The sequence below is a fragment of the Suricata suricatta genome, chromosome 10 (assembly GCF_006229205.1).
Source record: "Suricata suricatta isolate VVHF042 chromosome 10, meerkat_22Aug2017_6uvM2_HiC, whole genome shotgun sequence".
Taxonomy (NCBI): Eukaryota; Metazoa; Chordata; class Mammalia; order Carnivora; family Herpestidae; genus Suricata; species Suricata suricatta.
Genome location: NC_043709.1, coordinates 105,032,569 through 105,054,753, shown reverse-complemented (window position 1 = coordinate 105,054,753; position 22,185 = coordinate 105,032,569). Strand labels below are relative to the sequence as shown.

General features: G+C 39.6%; 1 protein-coding gene across 2 annotated transcripts in view; it reads right to left on the bottom strand.

The window, feature by feature from the left end:
- Window positions 1–648: 648 nt before the first annotated feature.
- USP18 (ubiquitin specific peptidase 18) overlaps window positions 649–22,185 on the bottom strand; it is a 59,889-nt gene continuing 38,352 nt past the window's right edge. For both annotated transcript variants that reach the window (XM_029954720.1, XM_029954721.1), the window contains exons 8-12: window positions 10,694–10,789; window positions 10,065–10,232; window positions 3,431–3,562; window positions 2,572–2,621; window positions 649–1,278 (exon numbers count right to left, since the gene is read on the bottom strand). In XM_029954720.1, coding sequence (XP_029810580.1) covers window positions 1,233–1,278; window positions 2,572–2,621; window positions 3,431–3,562; window positions 10,065–10,232; window positions 10,694–10,789 — 492 coding nt within the window. In that variant the 3' untranslated portion in view covers window positions 649–1,232. The remainder of the gene's footprint in view (window positions 1,279–2,571; window positions 2,622–3,430; window positions 3,563–10,064; window positions 10,233–10,693; window positions 10,790–22,185) is intronic.

The window sequence follows — 22,185 nt, the reverse complement described above, 5'->3', positions numbered from 1 at the left end:
CCACTTATCAAGTATGAAATCTTGAGCAAGTCATTAAACATATGAATGTCTCAATTGCTTCATCTGTAAAATAGGAATAGTAACATCTACCTTGCTCACCTTCCAGGTTGTATTAGACTCTGCTTGGACCCTTCTTCTTCCACTGTCCACATCCACTCTTCCCACAAAATGGCTCTAGTGACTATGAACGCCTTTCCCTTCTTACTACCGTCTCTGTCTCTAATTCATGTTGCCAGCCCCCAGGAGATTTATTTTATCAAAATACCACTAAATGTTCCTTTCCTTTATGAACCCCTTCAACAGTTCCTCATTACCTATTAAATTAGATCCGGTAGTTCTAATTAGTTCAAGACCTTCTACATTGTGAGCCCCACCGACCATCCATCCTTATCAATCACCACTGCTTCCTTCGTAGAAGAAAGCCACGTTTGTGGATAGTCTTTGAACCTTGAGCCTTGCCTTTTTTAGCCATGCCATTGTGTATGTTTATCCCTGTAAATGGGCTGTCCTCCATCCTAACCTCCTTTCTAGCCTTATGGCTTATCACATGGCCCAAAATAGAAGTATTTCACTTTACTTTAAACTCCTGTAACACAAACCCTCAGTATCTTATGCATTTTAATCACCCCTTCATTAACTGAAAACTCCTTTGGCGAAAAAGAACTTTATTTATTATGGTGCTTAACACACTACCTTATTGAGAGTAGGTGATCAATACATATTTGTAGAACAAGTGAATAACAATTATAAAACACTTGACTTTTATTAAACTAATATGGGTTCTAAAATTGTTTTAAATTATAAACAAAAATAATATTGTGCCCGTATATACCAGTACAGTCACACTAGCTGCTAAATACTGAAATACCTCCCTGCCACTGCACCTTGCCACCTGAATCCCTCCCACTACATTGTTGGCTTGGTTTCTCCTTCTCTGGGAGCACTTCAACCCCTGTACTCTCCTAACTAAAGGATTAATGCCTTCCATAGCAGGGAGCACTCAGGTCTGGCTCTAACCATTGGCCAGTGGAAGTATCTATTCTTACTGATCAAGACTCACGCAGAATTACTGCTAAATATTTTGAAATTCAACCCTGATTATAAATAAAGTTTAACTATACAATTTGAAAATTATCCTTCACACTGCAAAATCTCTTGAGAGAGTCAGCAGATCCAGGGTTAGAAAAGGAAAATGAAACTTTGTCAGTCTCTGACAGCTTTGGGTACATCCACTAGGATTCAATCTTCATGTAAACCAGAAGATATGCAGTTTCCCGCCTAGAAAGGAAAAAAAAAAAAAACAACATAACAGAAATGGAACATTCAGAGTTAAATGATACATTTTTAATTCATGATAAGCCAAGCATCAGAAAAGTTTCTGGTCGTTGAATCAAGTCTTCATTTATCCATCACCTCAGAGGGGAACAAAATGGGTCACCTGAGAAAATAGCCACTGAGCTTCTATTAGTTGACATCTGTTATCAGGGGTTGAGAAACCACCTTCCCACAGGCCAAATCTAACCCTGTTTTTGCAAATAAATTTAACTGGAACACAGCCACACTCATTCATTAATGTGTTATCTGTGGCTGCTTTTGTGATACAAGGGTAGAGTTGAGTGGTTACAACAGAGACTGTACGGCCCACAAAGCCTAAAATATTTACTTGCTGGCCCTTTACAGAGAAAGTTTGCCAAACTCTAATATAAATAGCTGGAGAATCACTGACAACTAGAAAGTGACAAAAAGTGGGCATCTAAGGGGGATGGATGCTCACAAGAAAAGCTGAAAAGAAGAAGACTGTAAGAGAATTTAAAACACAAATTTCACCTAATTCATTATTTTTCAAATGATCAGTCCTACTTGCCTGAAATAATTTCAAATATCACCTTTGGTGTACAATGTCACCACAACCCAGAAACTCAACTGAAAAAAACTTATAAAGTCTCTGCTTTAACTTCATCCAGCTTTTTTTCCTTCTAGCATCCCTTCTGTAGTTGTCGATTTTTAAAATATATATATTTATCACTATTTACTAAATGCAAGCCACTGTACCAGACAAAGAAAAAAGAATGATCCTTGCTCCCAAAAAAAATCCATGGTCTAATGTAAAAGAAAGTTATATATGCAAACAATTACAAACCAGGGAGGTCTTTGCTATAAATGAGGTAGGCTTAAAGTGCAGATCAAGCCTACAAGAAGTCCCTACAAATATGCTGGGGTCAATCAGTGAAGGCTTTATAGAGTAGGAAAAGCCATGAGCAGAGACATTAAAACATGGTGGGAGTTTGCCTCAATAATAAATTAGGAGAGGAAAAACAGATTAAGAACTGCGTGTGCAAAACCATGGAAGATACAATGTTTGGGGAACTACTTATAGTTTATTTAGTATTGTTGGAATCTAACTTGTGAAAAAAGCATGGTATGGTAAGATGGGTATTGAGAGATGAGGCTGAACAGTTAGTCACTGGGGAGCTATCCAAATGTAAGTGGCCGCTGAATTCATGAGTTTCATACAGCAGTAAGAAACCTGTGAAACTAACTGGGTTTCCATCACTCAAACATTTCTCTTACCAGCGATAGTGATGATTTCCATAAGTACATTGGATGTCTTCCCAGGACACCTGGAAGTACATAAACAGAGAAAGTATCCAGCTTACATATGTTAAGCATCCAGAGTACAGGGTGCTATAATTTACCCTCCATCACTCACCCAGACAAACCCCTCCCTAGTACCTCCCAAGACCTGAATCATCCAGTGATAGGATGCCATGTCTGCGAAGCCTCTTTTAGTACCCTGGTCCTTCTGTTTTTGCCTATGCTTGGTTCTAACATATATATATCTAACTCTTTGGCTTTCCATAAGTTTCCTACAGAGTATGAAGCTGCAGGGCATGGAGCCTAGAACACCAAAAACCTATACAATGAGCTAAGTGGACTCTTAGAGGCTATACACCAAATGGGGACTGCATGCAGGAAAGGACTTTAAGAAGGATCAGACCTATAAATACAGAGGACAAACATATGATTGGCAGAGGGTAAGGGGTGGGAGATGGGCAAAATGTGTGAAGAGAAGTGGAAGATATGGGCTTCCACTTATGTAATGAATAAGTCACAGGAATAAAAAGCACAGATACTGTGATAGTGTTGTATGGTGACAGATGGTAGGTAGCTACACTTGTGGTAAGTATAGTGTAATGTATAAACTTGTTTAATCACTATGTTATATACTTGAAACTAATATAACATTGTATCAACTATACTTGAATAAAAAAATTTTTGTAAAGAAAATGACTTTGTTTTAGGGCTACACACACAGAGAGAACAGGCCCACAATGTGTCCTGACCTTAAGGACCCATCTAGTCCTGGGCTCATAATTTATTAGAAGTGGTTAATCCAGGACAAGAGGAAATTTTGGACAATGTTCCTCACCCAACAAACATTGGAGTCATTGAAGCAGAACCATTTTCCATCCACAGAATTCTGGATATAGGCACAGTAATGACCAAAGTCAGCTCCCCCGACATGGGCAACCACAGCAAAGAGTTCATACTGTCTTCCAAGCTAGAAGGATATAAGGCACAAAATTATTCACCCATCATCCCTCCTTTTCTATCCATAGAATAAAGAAACGTTATTTCATCATATATTTTACTGTCTACTCTGTGCCAGGCACTGGTACTTCAAGGGGACTAGAAAATAGTCCTTGAACTCAAGAATCTCATGATTAGTCAAGCCAGAATTATAATGCTATAGGTTTTTTATCTTAAAAAAATTTTTTTTACATTTATTTATTTTTGAGAGACAGAGAAAGACAGAGTGTGAACAGGGGAGAGGCAGAGAAAGAGGCACAGAATCTGAAGGAGGCTCCAGGCTCCGACCTAGTGGTCAGCACAGAGCCCAACACAGGGCTTGAACCCACGAACCATGAGATCATGACCTGAGCCGAAGTCAGATGCTCAACCAACTGAGCCACCCAGGCAGGCACCCCAATATGATGCTGTTTTATACTAGGTATATTTAAAGGTAAATTTGGGAAGACCCAACTTCTGCCCCAAAAGAGAAAAAGGAACAATCATCTGAGAAAAACTTCCCAAAGAAGACATGCTTGAATTGATCTTGAATAATTAACAAGATTAACAGACAAGTTATGGGAAGGGAGTATCCCAATGGATCCAGAAATTGCAAAGGCTTTGCAGCATAACAGAACAGAGCATGCTGAGGAAACGGAAGTCAAAGAGGTTTCTGGGAAGTCACAAGAGATGAGGCTACAAAAGTCAAGTCAAGAACTAGAACTTTAATTTTTTTCAAGTTTTTATTTAAATTCCAGTTAGCTAACATAAAGTATAATATTAATTTCAGGTATAAAATCTAGTAATTTTTAGAATAAGAATTAGAATGATTGAGACCCATTGGAAGGCTTTAAGCAGACAAGGAGCATCATCAGTTTTGTGTTTGAGAAAAATACTGAAATAATGTGGTTTGAAAAATGGAATGAGAATTCAAGGGAGGCAGAAGCCAAAGAGCTCAGTTTGGGCACCAAAACAATGCAAGAAAAAAATGGCTATAGTCTAGACAGGGATTATCAGTAGTAGTCACCAAAATGATAATAATCATTCTTAACATAATAATTAATAGCTAACCTTTGGCATTTATTATGCACTTAGCTAAGTCTTTATATGGATTATTTCATTTAATATTCATAACAATCATGTTAAGCTGGGTGGCAATATAACTCCTATTTCACAAAGGTGGAAAGCTCAGGGAGGTAAAGTAATTTACCCAAAGGTCACAGTTTATAACTAGAAGAGGCAGAATTCCAACCTAGACCTATCTGGCCTCAAAGCCTAAGCTCTTAATCCCTATGCTATACTAAGAAAGTGAGACTAAGGGGCTGAGGGACAGATTTCTGCAAAATTAGGCATAAATAACCAAAGATACTTTGTAAAGAACTAGATGTTGGGGAGGTGGCAAGTAGGAGGTATCTCTGGCTTGGAAATTAAGAAAATATTGGTATTATAAAGTTAAATATGGAAGAGAGCTGTTTGGGATCAAAGATAATGAATTTAAGGGACTATGTGACAACATTCAGTAGGAGGTGAATACACTCACTGGTTTGGAGCTCAAGGGTAAGACCTGGACAGGAGACACAAATTTGGAAATTTTAAGTTTGAGGTGATTACTAAAATCATGAGAATTAATGAGATGAAATTTGAAAAATGGATAGGAGAAAAAATGGAATTAAAACTAATTCCTTCAATAAAAGGATGAAAGGATCCACCAATAGAGAAAGAAGCCCTATGGGGAAAAGTTTATGGTAGATTTTGAAGGTGAGTAGGATCAATAGAAGAATATTACAAAAATATCAAGTAAGGGAAAGACCAAAAGCATCCATTAGATTTGGCAGTAAGTCCGTTTATTCCCTCAACTCTTAGAAACTGAAGATAAGAGAGAATTTTCTGTGCAAAGGGAATAGTGGTAGGGGTGCCTGAGTGGTTCAATAAGTTGGGCGTCTGATTTTGGCTCAGGTCATGATCTCACGATTCATGAGTTCAGGCCCAGAGTTGGGTTCTGTACTGACAGCTCAAAGCCCAGAGGCTGCTTCAGATTCTGTCTCTTCTTCTCCCTCTGCCCCTCCCCCACTCATGCTCTCTCTCAAAAAAAAAAAAAAAATTAAAAAAAAAGAAAAGGGAATAGTGGTGGGAGAGATGGAAGTTTGACTGATCGTGAGAAGGATCTCAACATTAGTCATATATACCTTATTCTTTTATCTTAACACAGTCAAATAATATCCCTAACCTGAGACTTTGAAAAACTACCAATGAGGGAGACAGGGATGAGAGTAGTGCAAATGAATCGAACTCACCCAAAAGGGAGAGCTCAAATTATTCTCTATTTTCATTTGGGAATTTATGCTAGATTTTTTTTTAAATGCAGGGGAATAAATAGCTCTAATTGCTTACAAGAAATACCAAGAATAAAGGAACATGTTAAATAACACCAACAAGCAAACTCTGGATACTTATTTTTGAAAACTTTCAATCAAATGATATGCAAGAACAAGAAAAAGAGGGGAAAGAACTTTAAAAGAATCTTAACCCAGGGGCACCTGGGTGGCTCAGTTGGTTAAGCATCTGACTTTGGCTCAAGTCTTCCAGTCAGTGAATTCCAGCCCCACATCAGACTCTGTGCTGACAGCTCAGAGCTCGGAGCCTTCTTTGGATTCTGTGTCTCCCTCTCTCTCTACTCCTCCTCCATTAGCACTCTCTTTCTCAGAAATAAACATTAAAAAGATTTTGTAAAAAATTAAAAAAAGAAACAACCCAAAAGAAGAAAGAAAGGCAGAGAGAAGGAGGGGGAGGGAGGGAAATAGAAGAGGAAGGAAGAACAAAAACTTAGGCAAATTCAAGTGCAGACTTTGCTGGGACCTAGGTTCAAACAAACCAATTTATAGGTCACAGAAATCTGAATACTGACTGGGCATTAGTGACATTAGGAAATTATGAGATAAACTATAGGTGGAAGTAAAAACTGGTGCAGCCACTATGGAAACAGTACAGAGTTCCCCCCAAAAGTAAAAAATGTAACTACCTTATGATCTAGTAATCATACTACTGGATATTTACCCAAAAAATGCAAAACACTAATTTAAAGGGATACGTGCACCCTATGTTTATTGCAGCATTATTTATATTAGCCAAGATATGGAAGCCACCCAAGTGTCCATCAATAGATGAATGGATACACTTGAGTTAAGATGGTGGAGCATTAGGGGGTTCCTATGCTTGCCTCAGCCCTCAAAAACAGCTAGATAAATACAAAATCATTCCAAACACTCAATAAATCAATCTGAATGCTGAGAGAATGAACTGCAGAACTAGAGGTAAAAAAGAAGCCACATCGTGAAAGGTAGGAGCTGCAGAGATATGATTCCAGGGATAAAAGAACTGCGGGTGCTGTGGACGGGAGAGCCTTGATCTTGAAGAGATCAGAGAGAGAGAGACAGTGTTGGGAGCTATCTGAACTCACTAGGTGAGTGTAAATTCATGATGAGGATACAGCAAGTTTGCACGCTCTTGCCCCCAGACAGTGACCAAAATCTACCCTCTTGTAACTTTCATTTCTGCTTGGGCACCAAACCTTGGAGTGCTTTGCTGATTAGTGTCAGGAGTGGCCTGTCCCCCTGCCCTGTCCCCGAAGTGTGATTGCACCTAGTCGGGGAAACGATGAGTAAACTAGATACACCCTAATGCGACTAAGGCAAGCAACATATAATTTTCCTCCTAGCTGAGCAATTACCTGATAACTGACTACTTTCTGGGTCTGGATGCCATTGCAAAAGTCACTACTGCAATAAAATGTATCAGTGGTCTTTGGGACTATGAGAGCAGGTATTATGTCTCCTGGGAATTCTGTTTTTCTGGAAACTTTCTCTTAGATTTATAAACAGCTTAATGACTCTTACTCATAAAAAACCGACCTTTACTAAACAATGCTATTTGTCTCTAAGGTCACTTCCTTAGGGTTACACCTGAAGTTTTGTATATCTTGGTTTTGGAAAATACCTACCCTTCTCATAGAATAGCATCAGTGCCTGTAACTAAGCTTTTTTATGACAATCATTACTACTAGAATTGTAACTTCTGCAGAATCCATGTCTTGGAAAATTGTAAAAATTATCTATGAGAAATCATTTACTGCTCTTTTTGCTCCTTGTACATTTCACCATAAATAAAGCTAGAGAATCAGACACAGCAGATATGCCTGCCTGGTGATCAGAAAGAAACTTGAAACTCTTCCTCTCTTTCTCCTGCCAACACCTTCCATCCTTCAGGAAACTCTGGACCTGCTGGAGCTGGACTCTGGCAAAACAGAGAGAAAGCAGTGCACAGAAGTTTGCACAAGAGAAACATCTTCCCTAAAGCCACTGATTAGGAAACTAGAGTGGCTAATTATTGCAGGTTTTTAGAGAGTGGAGCTCAAAGTCTGAAGTTTTAGAAGTCTGCACCACTGCTAGGCTCCACCTGGTGGGCACAGTGGTGCTCCTGTACGGAAAAAGCCAGAAGCCCCAGAACAGAAAGCATGGTTTGAGGATCTCCTGGGTCACTAGGAGAAGCAGTTCTCCTTCTTGGAGAAGTTTGGGAGAGATGGCATAGCATCTCTGGGGGAAAGAAAAGTTGGTGTGCCTAAATATGCTGCTCCATTCATTAGCATAGGGTCAGAGACACCTGCTGAGGGCAGCAAACCTTGGTGCCGGCTTTTTGCTCAGACACAGGGTGAAGACAGGAATCTGACAGAAGCCAAGGGCACAAGAAGGGAGACTTCCCGGACAGTGGTGGGTACGAACTTCCCACTCCGGGCAGTAGAGAACAGGGCGACACCATTTTCGCCCTGACAGACTTCAGTAAGGAACACAGCGCCCCAGTGGAAGCTGGAGCTGCTTACCCCAAGCCAGGCATTCTTTTCTAGCTCCTTGATCCATTTGCCTTTTCCCCCTCTCTTCTGAGATCCCTATAATACCAACGTTATTACGCTTTATGGAATTGCTGAGTTCCCTAAGTCTACATTTGTGACCCAAAACTTTTCTTTTATTCTTTAGAACGACAAAGTGAAACGCTTTAAATGAAGTGGCACGGTGTCTGGGACCTGCTTCAAAATAATCCAGTAGAGGTTGGAGAAAGAAGAGGATGAGGATGTTGGTGAAGCAAGATTGGCCATGAGTTTTGATAACTTTTAAGCTGCTTGAAAGGCATGGGGATTCTTTGTTTAATTCCCATTACTTTGTAAAATATTCTAGATTTTCCATAACAATGTCTTTTTAAGCAGAATAAAATTTTAAGATATTATTTCATTAAGACGTACTTCACAGTGCACAAATAGAAATAAGGAAAACTCAAAGGACAGAAAATGATAATCTTATGAAATGTGTATGCACTAAATAGGCAAAGAAATCATGTTATGTAGGAGCTATTCTCAAGCCTCAATTTTTAAAATACCAGAGTTCTAGAACATGAATAGTGAACAAAATAGTCCATAAAACGATATATAAAGGATATATTTTTATATTTCTTTTATGGATTATATATATGTGTATACACACACATATATGTGTATGTATGTTTGTGCATGTAGCATTTCAAACCTAAGAAAAGATATTTATGTCATATCTTTTTCTCAGAATTTCCCAATAAGTTATCAGCTCAGGACAACTGAATTCAACTTTACTTTGATTAAATTTGGCCCAAATGAACTGGCTCTCTTGTTACTATTCTCAAATTAGGCATAAACTGTTTCAAGAAGAAAGTTAAGTTGATACTATATTTATAATCCAATATGTTGTGCTTACCTATCTATATGTATTATATGCCATATTTAAGTAGGAGGAGAGTAATGGGTTCCTTCCTTCTCTCAGTGCTGTGAGGTACATGAACAAAGCCCAATATTTAGAAATATAGTCTTTGAATAGATGCTTAAAAAACTTTTTTAAGTTTATTTGTTTTGAGAAATAGAGAGGGCACAAGTAGGGGAGGATTAGAAAGAAGTAGAAACAGAATCCCATGCAGGCTCTGGAATGTCAGTGCAGAGCCCAACACAGGGCTCAAACTCACAAACCATGAGATCATGACCTGAGCCAAGATCAAGAGTCGGAGGCTTAACTAACTGCGCCACTCAGGCGCCCCTAAAGTCTTTGGATTCTTAAAAGAAAAGCAACTATAAACAGCAAATGCTGTTGATAGTAGTGTGATAGTAACAACCTATCATTGTTATTCAGGAACACTCATCATTAAAATACTATTTTAAAAAGTAAGAGTATTTCTCGAATGCATGAATATGTTTCTGTGAATCACCAATAACTGCCGATATGTTTCCCTCCCTTTGTGTACCTCAAACATGGCCAGCAGAGGCCATGATTTCTGAGATGATACAATGACACAGATGAGATACCCAAAAGTGTCATCTCTGTTGAGTAGGTGACTTCAAGTACCCTGAGGGGAGGAGAGGTAAAATCAAGCAGACAAGGGGTCTGAAGAGAGGGAGAATGGAAGGGAAGTTAGGAGCGTCTCACCTGTTCCTCAGTGTTGCTGATGTCTTCATCAATCAGAAGGACCTGACTTAAATCCAAACTCTGGGGGAAACAGAGTGAGTGGAAGATTTTTTCTGTCTGTGAATTCCTGATGGAGAACCGCAAAAGGTGGATTGTCAAGGTCTGGGGCAAATGGGTCAGCTTCAGTTCCTGAAAAACCAAAATTACTGTGAAGATGAAGTCCTAAAGTACTTGAAATGGGTAGATTCAGAGAAATACCAGAGCTGATGGTTTATTCTTCCCAAAAAGAAAGATCAGAACGCTATAATACAAAGGTAAGTGCCCTCATTTGCCAAATCTGTTGAGCTCTCCCTCAGAAGCCATGAGCAGCCCTAGGGTTCTCCCAAGAACCAGAGCATGTGAGAACGACAGAGTCTACTCTAGAGAGCTAGTCTAACCCTGTGCGGGGAACTCTGCATGCTTCTCTTGGATCTTCTCCTCTTATCTTTCAAAAGACTCTGCTTCTCTGATAATCAGAAGCCCCGGATCCCAGATACTAGCCTGATATGGATTCCCTCCCTCAACCATCACAAGGTACCCTCAAGGCCTCTATCAGGAAATCCATCAAGGACAACCCCAGAGTAGGGAAGCTGGTTTTAGAGAGTGAATACCTGCTTGCCACAAGTCTTCTTCCCACAGTTCTCACAGAAGCATTTGCTTTTGCCTGATAACTCCCTGGGTTGGAAGAAACAGCGAAGAGCATCCTCCTGTCCCAGGAGAACAAAGAAAAATCAGTATTGGTATTTACCACATACAGTATAACCCCTCACCCTACAGATGAGGATTTAAGCTTTCCTTCTGGTTCTCTCCTTGTTCCCTTTACCATCTGAGCCAGTGTGATACATGTGGCAGGATCTCCAAAAGGAAAGACCAGACTGGAAGGAAATACAGGAGGGAGCACTAGTTAAGGTAGCAGCATGAAAAAAGGAAGTAAAAGGTAGAAATGTTCTGTTCACTAAATCAAAGGAGAACTTAGAACTGTGCAAAGGAAATAAAAATTATTTTAAAAGCCAAAGGCGGGATGACAGGGTCAACATGGCAAAGAAGTAGGGGGATCTGTACTTCCCATGTCTCTCAAACAAAGAAAGGCTGAAGCCAAAGGACACTGAACCCCAAGAGTCAGGGAGAAAAAGGGACAGAGTCTACTAGGAAGAAAACAGGGAAAACGGCTCCATAGGTGCATGACTGAGAATTGGAGGAGATAAAACAGGCCACGGAGGCACAGAGGGGAGGGATCCCCATATGTGGAGAGACAAGGGGAAGAGAAAGAGCAGCTGCGGAAGTGTAGGACTGTATCTGGACAAGAGAAAAACCTTTGACCAGGAAGGAGAAGGATCCCATCATCCCATCTCTAACTGCAGGGTTTTCTTCGGACTGGGGCTGGCTGCCCTGTTTGCACACCAGGGGAAGAGGAGAGTCACCTCCGGGTTTGGTGGCAGGCCAGGGGCACAGGCTGCAGGAGAATCCAGTCCCTTCCCCTGAAGTGCCGCAGCACAGCTGCAGAATTACATTTCAGGTGGCATCATTAACACCCACAGAGTGGGAGTTTAAAATCCAGCTAAGCATGGGACACAGGAGATGGTGGAATGCAGCAACTGCCTCATCTGTGCCCGCCACCCAGTGAGGATGGATCCAAAGGAGTGATTTGGCACACCTGGTGTGTGAAGAAGGTACTGGGAGTGTCACCATTTCTCTCCCCACAACTACCAAGGCGGGCCTCAGGTATCGGTCCTCGGGGCCCACAGTGGAGGTAGGACCCACCTACGCCAAACCACACCTTCCCCTCTGCCCCCCATGCTGAGAGCTGCTTATCTACTGTAGCTGGTTAGAGGCCGTGAAACCAGACTGCCCTCTCTGGATCACCAGTGCGGCACTGCCTGGATTAACTCTAGGTTAATTCTTGTTATTTAGATATATTCTCCCTTTTCTACTTATTTCCTCCATCCTCTAGGCTGGTTACTCTGGTTAGTGGTTTGCTTAAACAGACATATTCAGTCCATTCTCTTGATGCATGGTCTACACCTCCCTCTTTACTTTTCATTCTTTCTCACTGGAATAATCAGGCCATGTAGTTTCTCTGGGTAACTTTATCGTCACCTCCTTCCTTCTCCTTTGTCTCTCTCTGGATTAAGCCTTTTAGTCTCTCTGCCTGGTCAATGTTCATTTTCTCTTATTCCCCACTCCTGTCATTTCTCTCTTTGTATGTGTTCTTCCATCAGCACCACCTCCACCCTGTTCTTTACTTGTAGCTGGTGTTTCTGGGTTTTTTTGCTTTTAGATTGGGGGTTTTTTTCGTTTTGGGTTTTTTGGGGTTTTTTTTTTTGGTTTCTGTTTGTTTGTTTGCTTGTTTTATTTGTGCATTTGTATGTTTTTGTTTCCTGTTTCCTTGTCTATTTGTTTTCCTTTCCGGGGCTACTTCAAGGAACAAACCAAAGCACATCTGGTGGAGGGTCCAAAACATCACTCTGAGTAGGGAAATAAAATAACCAAAGTCACAAACAGAGAACAGGTAACACCAGATCTTGGACAGCATATGAGCCCCCTCTAATATAGCAGTACTCACAGGTGCAGTGTGCATAACAAGCATTTAAAACTTAAAAAGGACAGAAAACTAGCTAAAATGATGAAATGAAAGAAATCTCCTCAAAAGAAATTCCAGGAAGAAATGACAGCTAAAGAATTGATAAAACAGATATAAGCAACATAACTGAACAAGAATTTAGAATAATAGTTATTAAATTAATTTCTTGGCTTGAAGAAAGCATAGAAAACTGCAGAGACTCCATGTCTGCAGAGATCAAGGATCTTAAAAATAGTCATGATGAATTAAAAAATGCTATAAATGAGGTTCAAAATAAAATGGAGGAGGCCACAGCGTGGATTGAAGAGGCAGAAGGGATAATAGGTGAATTAGAAGATTAAATTATGGGAAAAGAGAAAGCTGATAAAAAGAGATATAAAATGATCCAGGAGCACAAAAGGAGAATTAGAGAGATAAGTGAAGCAATCAAATAGAACAATATCCGTATCATAGGAATTCCATAAGAAGAAGAAGAGAAGAGAGAGAGAGGGCTTGAAAGGGTACTTGAACACATCATAGCTGAGAACTTCCCCAACCTGGGGAAGGAAACAGACATTGGCACAGGGAACTCCCCTCAGATGTAACTTGAATCGATCTTCTGCATGACATATCATAGTGAAACTGGAAAAATAAAGGATAAAGAGAGAATTCTGAAAGCAGCTGAGGATAAACGGGCCTTAACATAAAAAGGTAGACACATAAGGGCAGTAGCAGACCTATCTACTGAAACGTGGCAGGCCAGACAGGAATGGCAGAAAATCTTCAGTGTGATAAACAGTAAAAATATGCAGCCAATAATCCTTTATCCAGCAACACTTCATTCAGAATAGAAGGAGAAATAAAGGTTTTAAAAAAAAAATTGAAGGAAATCATTACCACTAAACCAGCCCTACAAGAGATCCTAAGGGAGACTCTGTGAGGGAAATGTTGCCAGAAACACCAAGTACTAGAGACATCACTACAAGCATGAATTCTACAGATAACACAATGATTCTAAACCCATATTTTTCAATAATAACACTGAATGTAAATGGTCTAAATGCTCCAATCCAAATATATAGGGTATCAGAATGGATAAAAAAACAAGACCCATCTATTTTCTGTCTACTCATTTTAGATATTAGGACACCTTCAGATTGAAAGTGAGGGGATTGAGAACTATCAATCACGCTACTAGAAGTCAAAATAAAGCTGGAATAGCCATACTTATATCTGACAAACTGGACTTTAAAGTAAATGCTGTAACAAAAGATGAAGAGGGGCATTATGTAATAATTACAGGGCCTCTCCATCAGGAAGAGCTAACAATTATAAATGTCTATGCACTGAATTCAGGAGCACCCAAATATATAAAATCATTAATCACAAACATAATCAATCTTATTGAAAAGAATGTGCTAATTACAGGGGACTTTAATACTCCATTTACAGCAATGGATAGATAACTAGACAGAAAAATCACTAAAGAAACAATGCCCCTGAACAACACATTGGACCTGATGGACTTGAGAGACATATTTAGAACTCTACATCCCAAAGCTATGGAATATACTTTCTTCTGAGTGCACATGGTGCATTCTCTAAGATACATCACCAAATAAATATGAAAGAATTGAGACAATACCATGCACACTTTCAGATCACAATGCTATGAAACTTGAAATCAACCACAGAAAAACTTCTGGAAAAACTCCAAAAGCACTGAGGTTAAAAACATCCTACTAAAGAACAAATGTTTCAACCAGCCAATTAGAGAAGAAATTAAAAAATATATGGAAACAAATGGAAATTCAAATACAACTTCCAATTCCTTTAAGAATGCAGCAAGGCATCTTGAGAGACTATTGAATGCTGAGAATGAACTGCGGGTTGGGGGGGAGGGGGGAAGAGAGGTGGTGGTGATGGTGGAGGGCACTTGAGGGGAAGAGCACTGGGTGTTGTATGGAAAACAATTTGACAATAAAATATTATGGAAAAAATTAAAAAATAAAATAGTAAAAAAAAAAAAAAAAAAAAAAAGAATGCAGCAAGGCATCCTAAAAGGAAAATACACTGCAATCCAAGCCTATGCCAAGAAATAAGAAAAATCCCAAATACAAAACCTAACTTCATACCTAAAGGAACTAGAAGCAGAACAACGAAGAAACCCCAAACCCCGCAGAAGAAGAGAAATAATAAAGATCAGGGCAGAAATAAACAATATAGAATCCAAAACCAAACAGTACAACAGATCAATGAAACCAAGAGTTGTTTTTTTGAAAAAACAAACAAAACTGATTAACCTCTACCCAGCCTTCTCAAAAAGAAAAGAGAGAACACCCAAATAAACAAAAATTAATTAAAATGGATTTATTACAAACAATTCCTCAGAAATACAAGCAATTATCAGGGAATAGGATATGCCAACAAACTGGACAACCTAGAAGAAACGGATAAATTCCTAAACACCCAAACACTACCAAAACTCAAAAAGGAAGAAATAGAAAATTTGAACAGACCCATAACTAGTGAAGAAATTGAATCAGCTATCAAAAATCTCCCAACAAATGAGTCCTGGCCAGATAGCTTCCTGGGGGAATTCTACCAGACATTTAAAACAAAGTTTTAATCCTTCTCAAGCTGTTTCAAAAAATAAAAATGGAAAGAAATCTTCTGGACTCACCAGACAGACACCCATCCAAAAAAAAGAGAGAGAGAGAGAGAGAGAGAGAGAGAGAGAACTACAGGCCAATATCCCTGATGAATACTGATGCAAAAATTCTCAACAAGATACTAGCAAATTGAATTCAACAGCACATAGAAAGAATTATTCACCATGATCAATGGGATTCATTCCTGGATTGCAGGGCTGGTTCAATATTCGTAAATCAATCAATGTGATACATCACATTAAGAAAAGGAAAGAACCATATGATCCTGTCAACAGATGCAGAAAAAGCATTTGACAAAATACAGCATCCTTTCTTAATGAAAACCCTCGAGAAAGTCAGGATAGAAGGAACATACTTAAACATCATAAAAGCCATATATGAAAAGCCTACAGCTAACATCATTCTCAATGGGGAAAAACTGAGAGCTTTCCTGCTGAGATCAGGTACACAAAAGGGATGTCCACTCTCACCACTGTTGTTTAACATAGTGCTGGAAGTCCTAGCATCAGCAATGAGAAAACAAAATGAAATAAAAAGCATCAAAATTGGCAAAGATGAAGTCAAACTTTCATTTTTCACAGACGACATGATACACTACATGGAAAACCCTACAGATTCCACCAAAAGTGTGCTAGAACTGATCCATAAATTCAGCAAAGTCGGAGGGTATAAGATCAACATACAGAAATTGGTTGTTTTTTTTATAGACCGATAATGAAGCAATAGAAAGAGAAATCAAGAAACTGATCCCATTCACAACTGCACAAAGAACCATAAAATATCTAGGAATAAACCTAACCAAAACCATAAAAGGTGTGTATGCTGAAAACTATAGAAAACATTTGAAGGAAACTGAAGAAGATACAAAGAAATGGAAAAAAATTCATGCTCATGGATTGAAAGAATAAATATTGTTAAAATGTCAATACTACCCAAAGCAATCTACACATTCAGTGCAATCCCCATCAAAATTGCGCCAACATTCTTCTCAAAGCTAGAACAAGCTATCCTCAAATTTGTATGGAACCACAAAAGACCCCGAATAGCCAAAGTACTATTGAAAAAGAAAAAAAATGAGAGGCATCACAATCCCAGACTTTAGCCTCTACTACAAAGCTGTCATCATCAAAACAGTATGGCACAAAAACAGATACACAGACCAATGGAATAGAATAGAGAACCCAGAATTATACCCACTCACAAATGAATGGCCAAATAATCTTTGACAAATCAGGAAAGAGTATCCAATGGAAAAAAGAGAGCCTTTTAACAGATGGTGCTGGGAGAACTAGACAGCAACATGCAGAAGAATGACCACTTTCTTACACCATACACAAAAATAAACTCAAAATGGATGAAAGACTTAAATATGAGATAGGAAACTATCAAAACCCTAGAGGTGAAAGCAGGCAACAACCTGTTTGATATCAGCTGCAGTAATTTCTTACTCAAAACATCTCCAAAGGCAAGGCAATTAAAAACATACATGAGCTATTCGGACCTCATAAGATAAAAAGCTTCTGCACTGCATAGAAAACAATCAACAAAATTAATAGACAACTGGGGGAGGAACCAAGATGGCGGAGAGTAAGGGAGCTCTGTAAACTTCATCTGCCCCATCTATCAAACTGCAAAGGACATTACTCTCATCTGCAAGAGTGGGAGGAGAAAATACAGACTCCAGAAAGAAGACAACCTCAAAGATGCCTGAGTGAGTGAGTGCGAACCAGGGAGATTGGAAAACGGGCCAGCCTGAGAAGGGCAGGGGAGGTGGGAGCCCCAGCCCAACACAGGGAAAGTGCATGGAGCCCCTGAGAGACAAAAGGAAGAGAAAGAGAAACTGAACACACTGATGGTACTGTCTCTAGAGAAGAGATAAAGAACGTTTAACCCCGTGCAGAGAGAAAAACTCTCACTCCATATATAATCGCTGGGCAGCCCGAATCCCAAACCCGGGTGGCACAAGTGATAAAACAGCCTCCACCCCTGCACGATCCTGGCAGGGAGTCAGTGGCAGAGGCTGTGGCGGCCCCGGGGGCGCACACTTCGGCCTCAGCTGCGGGAGCGTGCACCTCATTTCCAGCAGCATCCTGCGCCTCAGGCAGTGGCAGCATGAATCCCAGCTGCGCCAAGAGAAACTGCTCCCTCCCCCTACACGATCCTGGCTGGGAGTTGGTTGCAGTGGAGGTGGGGGCTCACACTTGGGCTGCGGCTATAGGAGTGTGCACTTCGCTTCCTGCAGCACATCGCTCCTCAGGCAGCAGCAGCACGAATCCTGGCTGGCGCCGAAACAAACTGCTCCCGCCCCCTATGTGATCGCAATACCGGCTGGGGACTGGGAGTTGGCGGTGGCGTCTGTGGGGCAAGCACTTTGCCTCCTGCAGCGCACCTCAACTCCAGCAGCAATAGCACAAATCCCTGCCACTACCAAGAGAAACTGCTCCCTCCCCCTACTAGATCGTGGCTAAGAAGCCAGCTGCCACAGCAAGAACTCCTCATCTGTCTTAGCATAAAAGTGCATGGACTAGGATTTTTGAAATGAGGTGGGCCTGGAAAACAGCTTGGCTCAGCTGTGGCACAAGGAGATCAGACTCATTAGAGTGCCCTGCAGTGCTTCTTTCCAGTGGAGCTTAGGGGCGCCACCATTCATCCTCCACAACTACCGCAGCAGGGCCTCTGAGAGTAGCCCCAGAGACTCACGTACACCAAAACATGCCTATCCACAAGAGGGTGCTGCTGCTTTTTTTGTACATTTTTTTTATTATCACTTTTACTTTCATTAAATTTTTTTAAATTTTTATTCCTTATTTTCCTTTCCTTTCTCCCTCTTTTTTTTTCTCTTGCCATCCAGATATATTCTCCCTTATCTCATCCTCATCACTCCCCTTGACTAACTATACACTTTTAGACTGTCCATTGTCCTTTGTTGTCTCTGCCCCCCTTTGTTTTTTCTTCTCTTTTCTTCTCTTTCCTCTCCCATTTCTTTTCTTCTTTTCCCCCTTTTATTTTGTTTTTGTTTGTTTGATTTGTCTGTGCGTTTGCATGCTTCTGTTCTCTGTGTGTTTGTCTGTTTTCCTGTTCAGGGCTACCCCAAGAAACAAGCCAAAGTACGCATGATGGTGAGTCCCAAATATCGCTGAGTAGGGAAATGAAATAATCAAAGACACAATAAGAGAAACTGAGAGACACCATTAAAAGAATATTTCCTGAAACAACAGGCCCTGGGGAGTCAATAAGCCTCCTTTCACTGAGCAATACTAACAGGTGCACAGTGCACAACGAGATTTTAAAACTGAGAAGAGACAGAAAACTAGCCAAAATGACAAAAAGAAAGAAGTCTCCACTGAAGAATCTCCAGGAAGAAGTCACAGCCACAGAACTGCTCAAAACAGATCTAAACAACATAACTGAACAAGAATTTTAAAAACTTGTCATAAAATTAATCGCTGGGGTTGAAAAAAGCATCGGAGAAGCAACTGAGACAATGACTAGGGACTTTGAAAATAGGTGTGACGAGTTAAAAAAGACTATAAATGAGGTGAATAATAAAATGGAAATGGTCACCTCAGGAATTGAAGAGGCAGAGAGAAGAATAGGTGAAATGGAAGACACAGTTATAGCAAAAGAGGAAACTGGGGGAAAAAAAGAGAGAAATTGATCCAGGAGTAGGAAAGGAGAATTTGAGACCTGAGTGATACAATCAAGCGGAACAACATCCATATCATAGGAATTCCAGAAGAGGAAGAAAGAGAAAAAGATCCTGAAGGGATACTAGACCAAATTATAACTGAGAATTTCCCAAATCTAGGAAAAGAAATAGACATTCAAATTCAAGAGGTATGAAGAACCCCCGTAAGACGTAATTTGAATCGGCCTTTGGCATGACATATCATCGTGAAACTGGCAAAAGATAAAGATAAAGAGAGAATTCTGAAAGCAGCTAGGGATAAAAGGGCCCTCACATACAAAGGGAAACCTGTCAGAGTGGTTACAGACCTATCTAATAAAACTTGGCAGGCCAGGAAGGAATGGTAGGAAATCTTCAACGTGATGAACAGAAAAAATATGCAGCCAAAAATCCTTTATCCAGCAAGCCTGTCATTTAAAATAGAAGGAGAGTTAAAGGTGTTCCCAAATAAACAAAAATTGAGAGAATTCATGACCACCAAACCAGCTCTACAAGAAATCCTAAGAGGGATTCAATGAGGGAAAAGTTGCAAAGAATACAAGGTGCCAGAGACACCACTATAAACATGAATTCTATAGAGAACACAATGAATCTACACCCACTTTTTCAATAATAACACTGAATGTAAATGGACTGAATTCTCCAACCAAATGACACAGGGTAGCAGAATGGATTAAAAAAACAAAATCCATCTATTTGCTGTCTACAGAAGACTCATTTTAGACCTGAAGATACCTTCAGGTTGAAAGTAAAGGGATGGAGAAATATCTATCATGTGACTGGAAGCCAAAAGAAAGCCAGAGTAGCCATACTTATATCAGAAAAACTGGACTTTAAAGTAAAGGCAGTAACAAGAGATGAAGAAGGACATTATATAATAATTAAAGGGCCTCTACATCAGGAAGAGCTAACAATTATAAACATCTATGCGCCAAATTCGGGAGCACCCAAATACATAAAACAATTAATCACAGAAAAAATCTTATTGACAAGAATGTGCTAATTGCAGGGGACTTTAATACTCCACTGACAGCAATGGATAGATCAACCAGATGAAAATCACTAAAGAAACAATGGACCTGAACGACACATTGGAACAGATGGAATTGATAGACATATTTAGAGCTCTGTATCCTGAAGTTAGAAAATTCACCTTCTTTTTGAGGGCACATGGCACATTCTCCAAGATAGATCATATACTGGGGCATGAAGCAGCCCTCCATAAATATAAACTAATTGAGATCATACCATGCACACTTTCAGATCACAATGCTATGAAACTTGAAATTAACCACAGGAAAAAGTGGAAAACCTCCAATAATGTGGATTTTAAAAACCACCCTACTAAAGAATTATTGGGCTAATCAGGCAATTAGAGAGGAAATGAAAATATATATGGAAACAATTGAAAATGAAAATACAACAATCCAAAATCTCTGGGACGCAGCAAAGGCAGTCCTAAGAGGAAAAGTATATTGCAATCTAGGCCTATTACAACTAACTAGAAAAAGTGCAAATTTAAAATCTAATAGAGCACCTAATGGAACTAGAAGGGGAGCAGCAAGAGCACCCCAAACCCAGCAGAGTAAGAGGAATAATAAAGATCAGGGCAGAAATAAACAACATAGAACCCGAAAAACAGTCAAGCAGATCAAAGAAACCAAGAGCTGGTTCTTTGAAAAAATAAACAAAATTGATAAACCTCTAGCCAGGCTCCTCAGAAAGAAAAGGGACAGCACCCAGATAGACAAAATCATGAATGAAAATGGATCTATTACAACCAACCCCTAGCAATACAAGCAATCATTAGAGATTACTATGTAAAACTATATTCCAACAAACTGGACAACACAGAAGAAATGGACAAATTCCTAAATGCACATGCACTACCAAAATTCAAACGGGAAGAGATAGAAAGCATGAATAGACTGATAACCAGTGAAGAAATCAAATCCATTATCAAAAATCTCCCAATGAATAAGAGTCAAGGCCAGATGGATTCCCAGGAGAATTCTACCAGACATTTAAAGCAGAGCTAGTACCCATTCTTCTCAAACTATTCCAAAAAAATAGAAATAGAAGGAAAACTTCCAAACTCATTCTATGAAGCCAGCATCACCTTGATACCCAACCAGACAGAGACCCAGCAAAGAAAGAGAACTACAGACCAATATCCTTAATGAATACAGATGCAAAAATACTCAACAATACTGGCAAATTGAATTCAACAGCATATAAAAAAAATTATCCATCATGATCAAATGGGATTCACTCCTGGGTACAGAGCTGGTTCAATATTCGCAAACCCATCAATGTGATATATCACATTAACAAAAGAGAAGATAAAAGCCATATGATCCTGTTGATAGATGCAGAAAAAGCATTTGATAAAATACAGCACCCTTTCTTAATGAAAACCCTTGAGAAAGTCGGAATAGAAGGAACTTACCTAAACATTATAAAAGCAGTTTATGAAAAGCCCACAGCCAATATCATCCTCAATAGGGAAAAACTGACAGCTTTCCCCCTGAGATCAGGAACACGCCAGGGGTGTCCATTCTCACCACTGTTGTTTAACATAGTGCTGGAAGTCCTAGCATCAGCAATCATACAACAACAAAAATAAAATAAAATAAAAGGCATCAGAATTGGCAAAGATGAAGTCAAACTTTCACTTTTCACAGATGTCATGATACTCTACATGGAAAAGATGATCGACTCCACCAGAAGCCTTCTAGAAATGATCAGTGAATTCAGTAACATTGCAGGGTACAAAATCAATGTACAGAAATCAGTTGCATTCCTATACACCAATAATGAAGCAGCAGAAAGAGAAATCAAGAAACTAATCCTGTTCACAATTGCACGAAGAACCATAAAATACCTAGGAGGAAACCTAACCAAGGATGTAAAAGACCTATATGATGAAAACTATAGAAAACTTATGAAAGAGATTGAAGAAGACACCAAGAAATGGAAAAACATTTCATGCTCATGGATTGGAAGAATAAACATTGTGAAAATGTCATTACTACCCAAAGCAATCTACACATTCAATGCAATCCCCATCAAAATTGCACCAATATTCTTCTCAAAGCTAGAACAAGCTATCCTCAAATTTGTATGGAACCACAAAAGACCCCGAATAGCCAAAGTAATATTGAAGAAGAAAACCAAAATGGG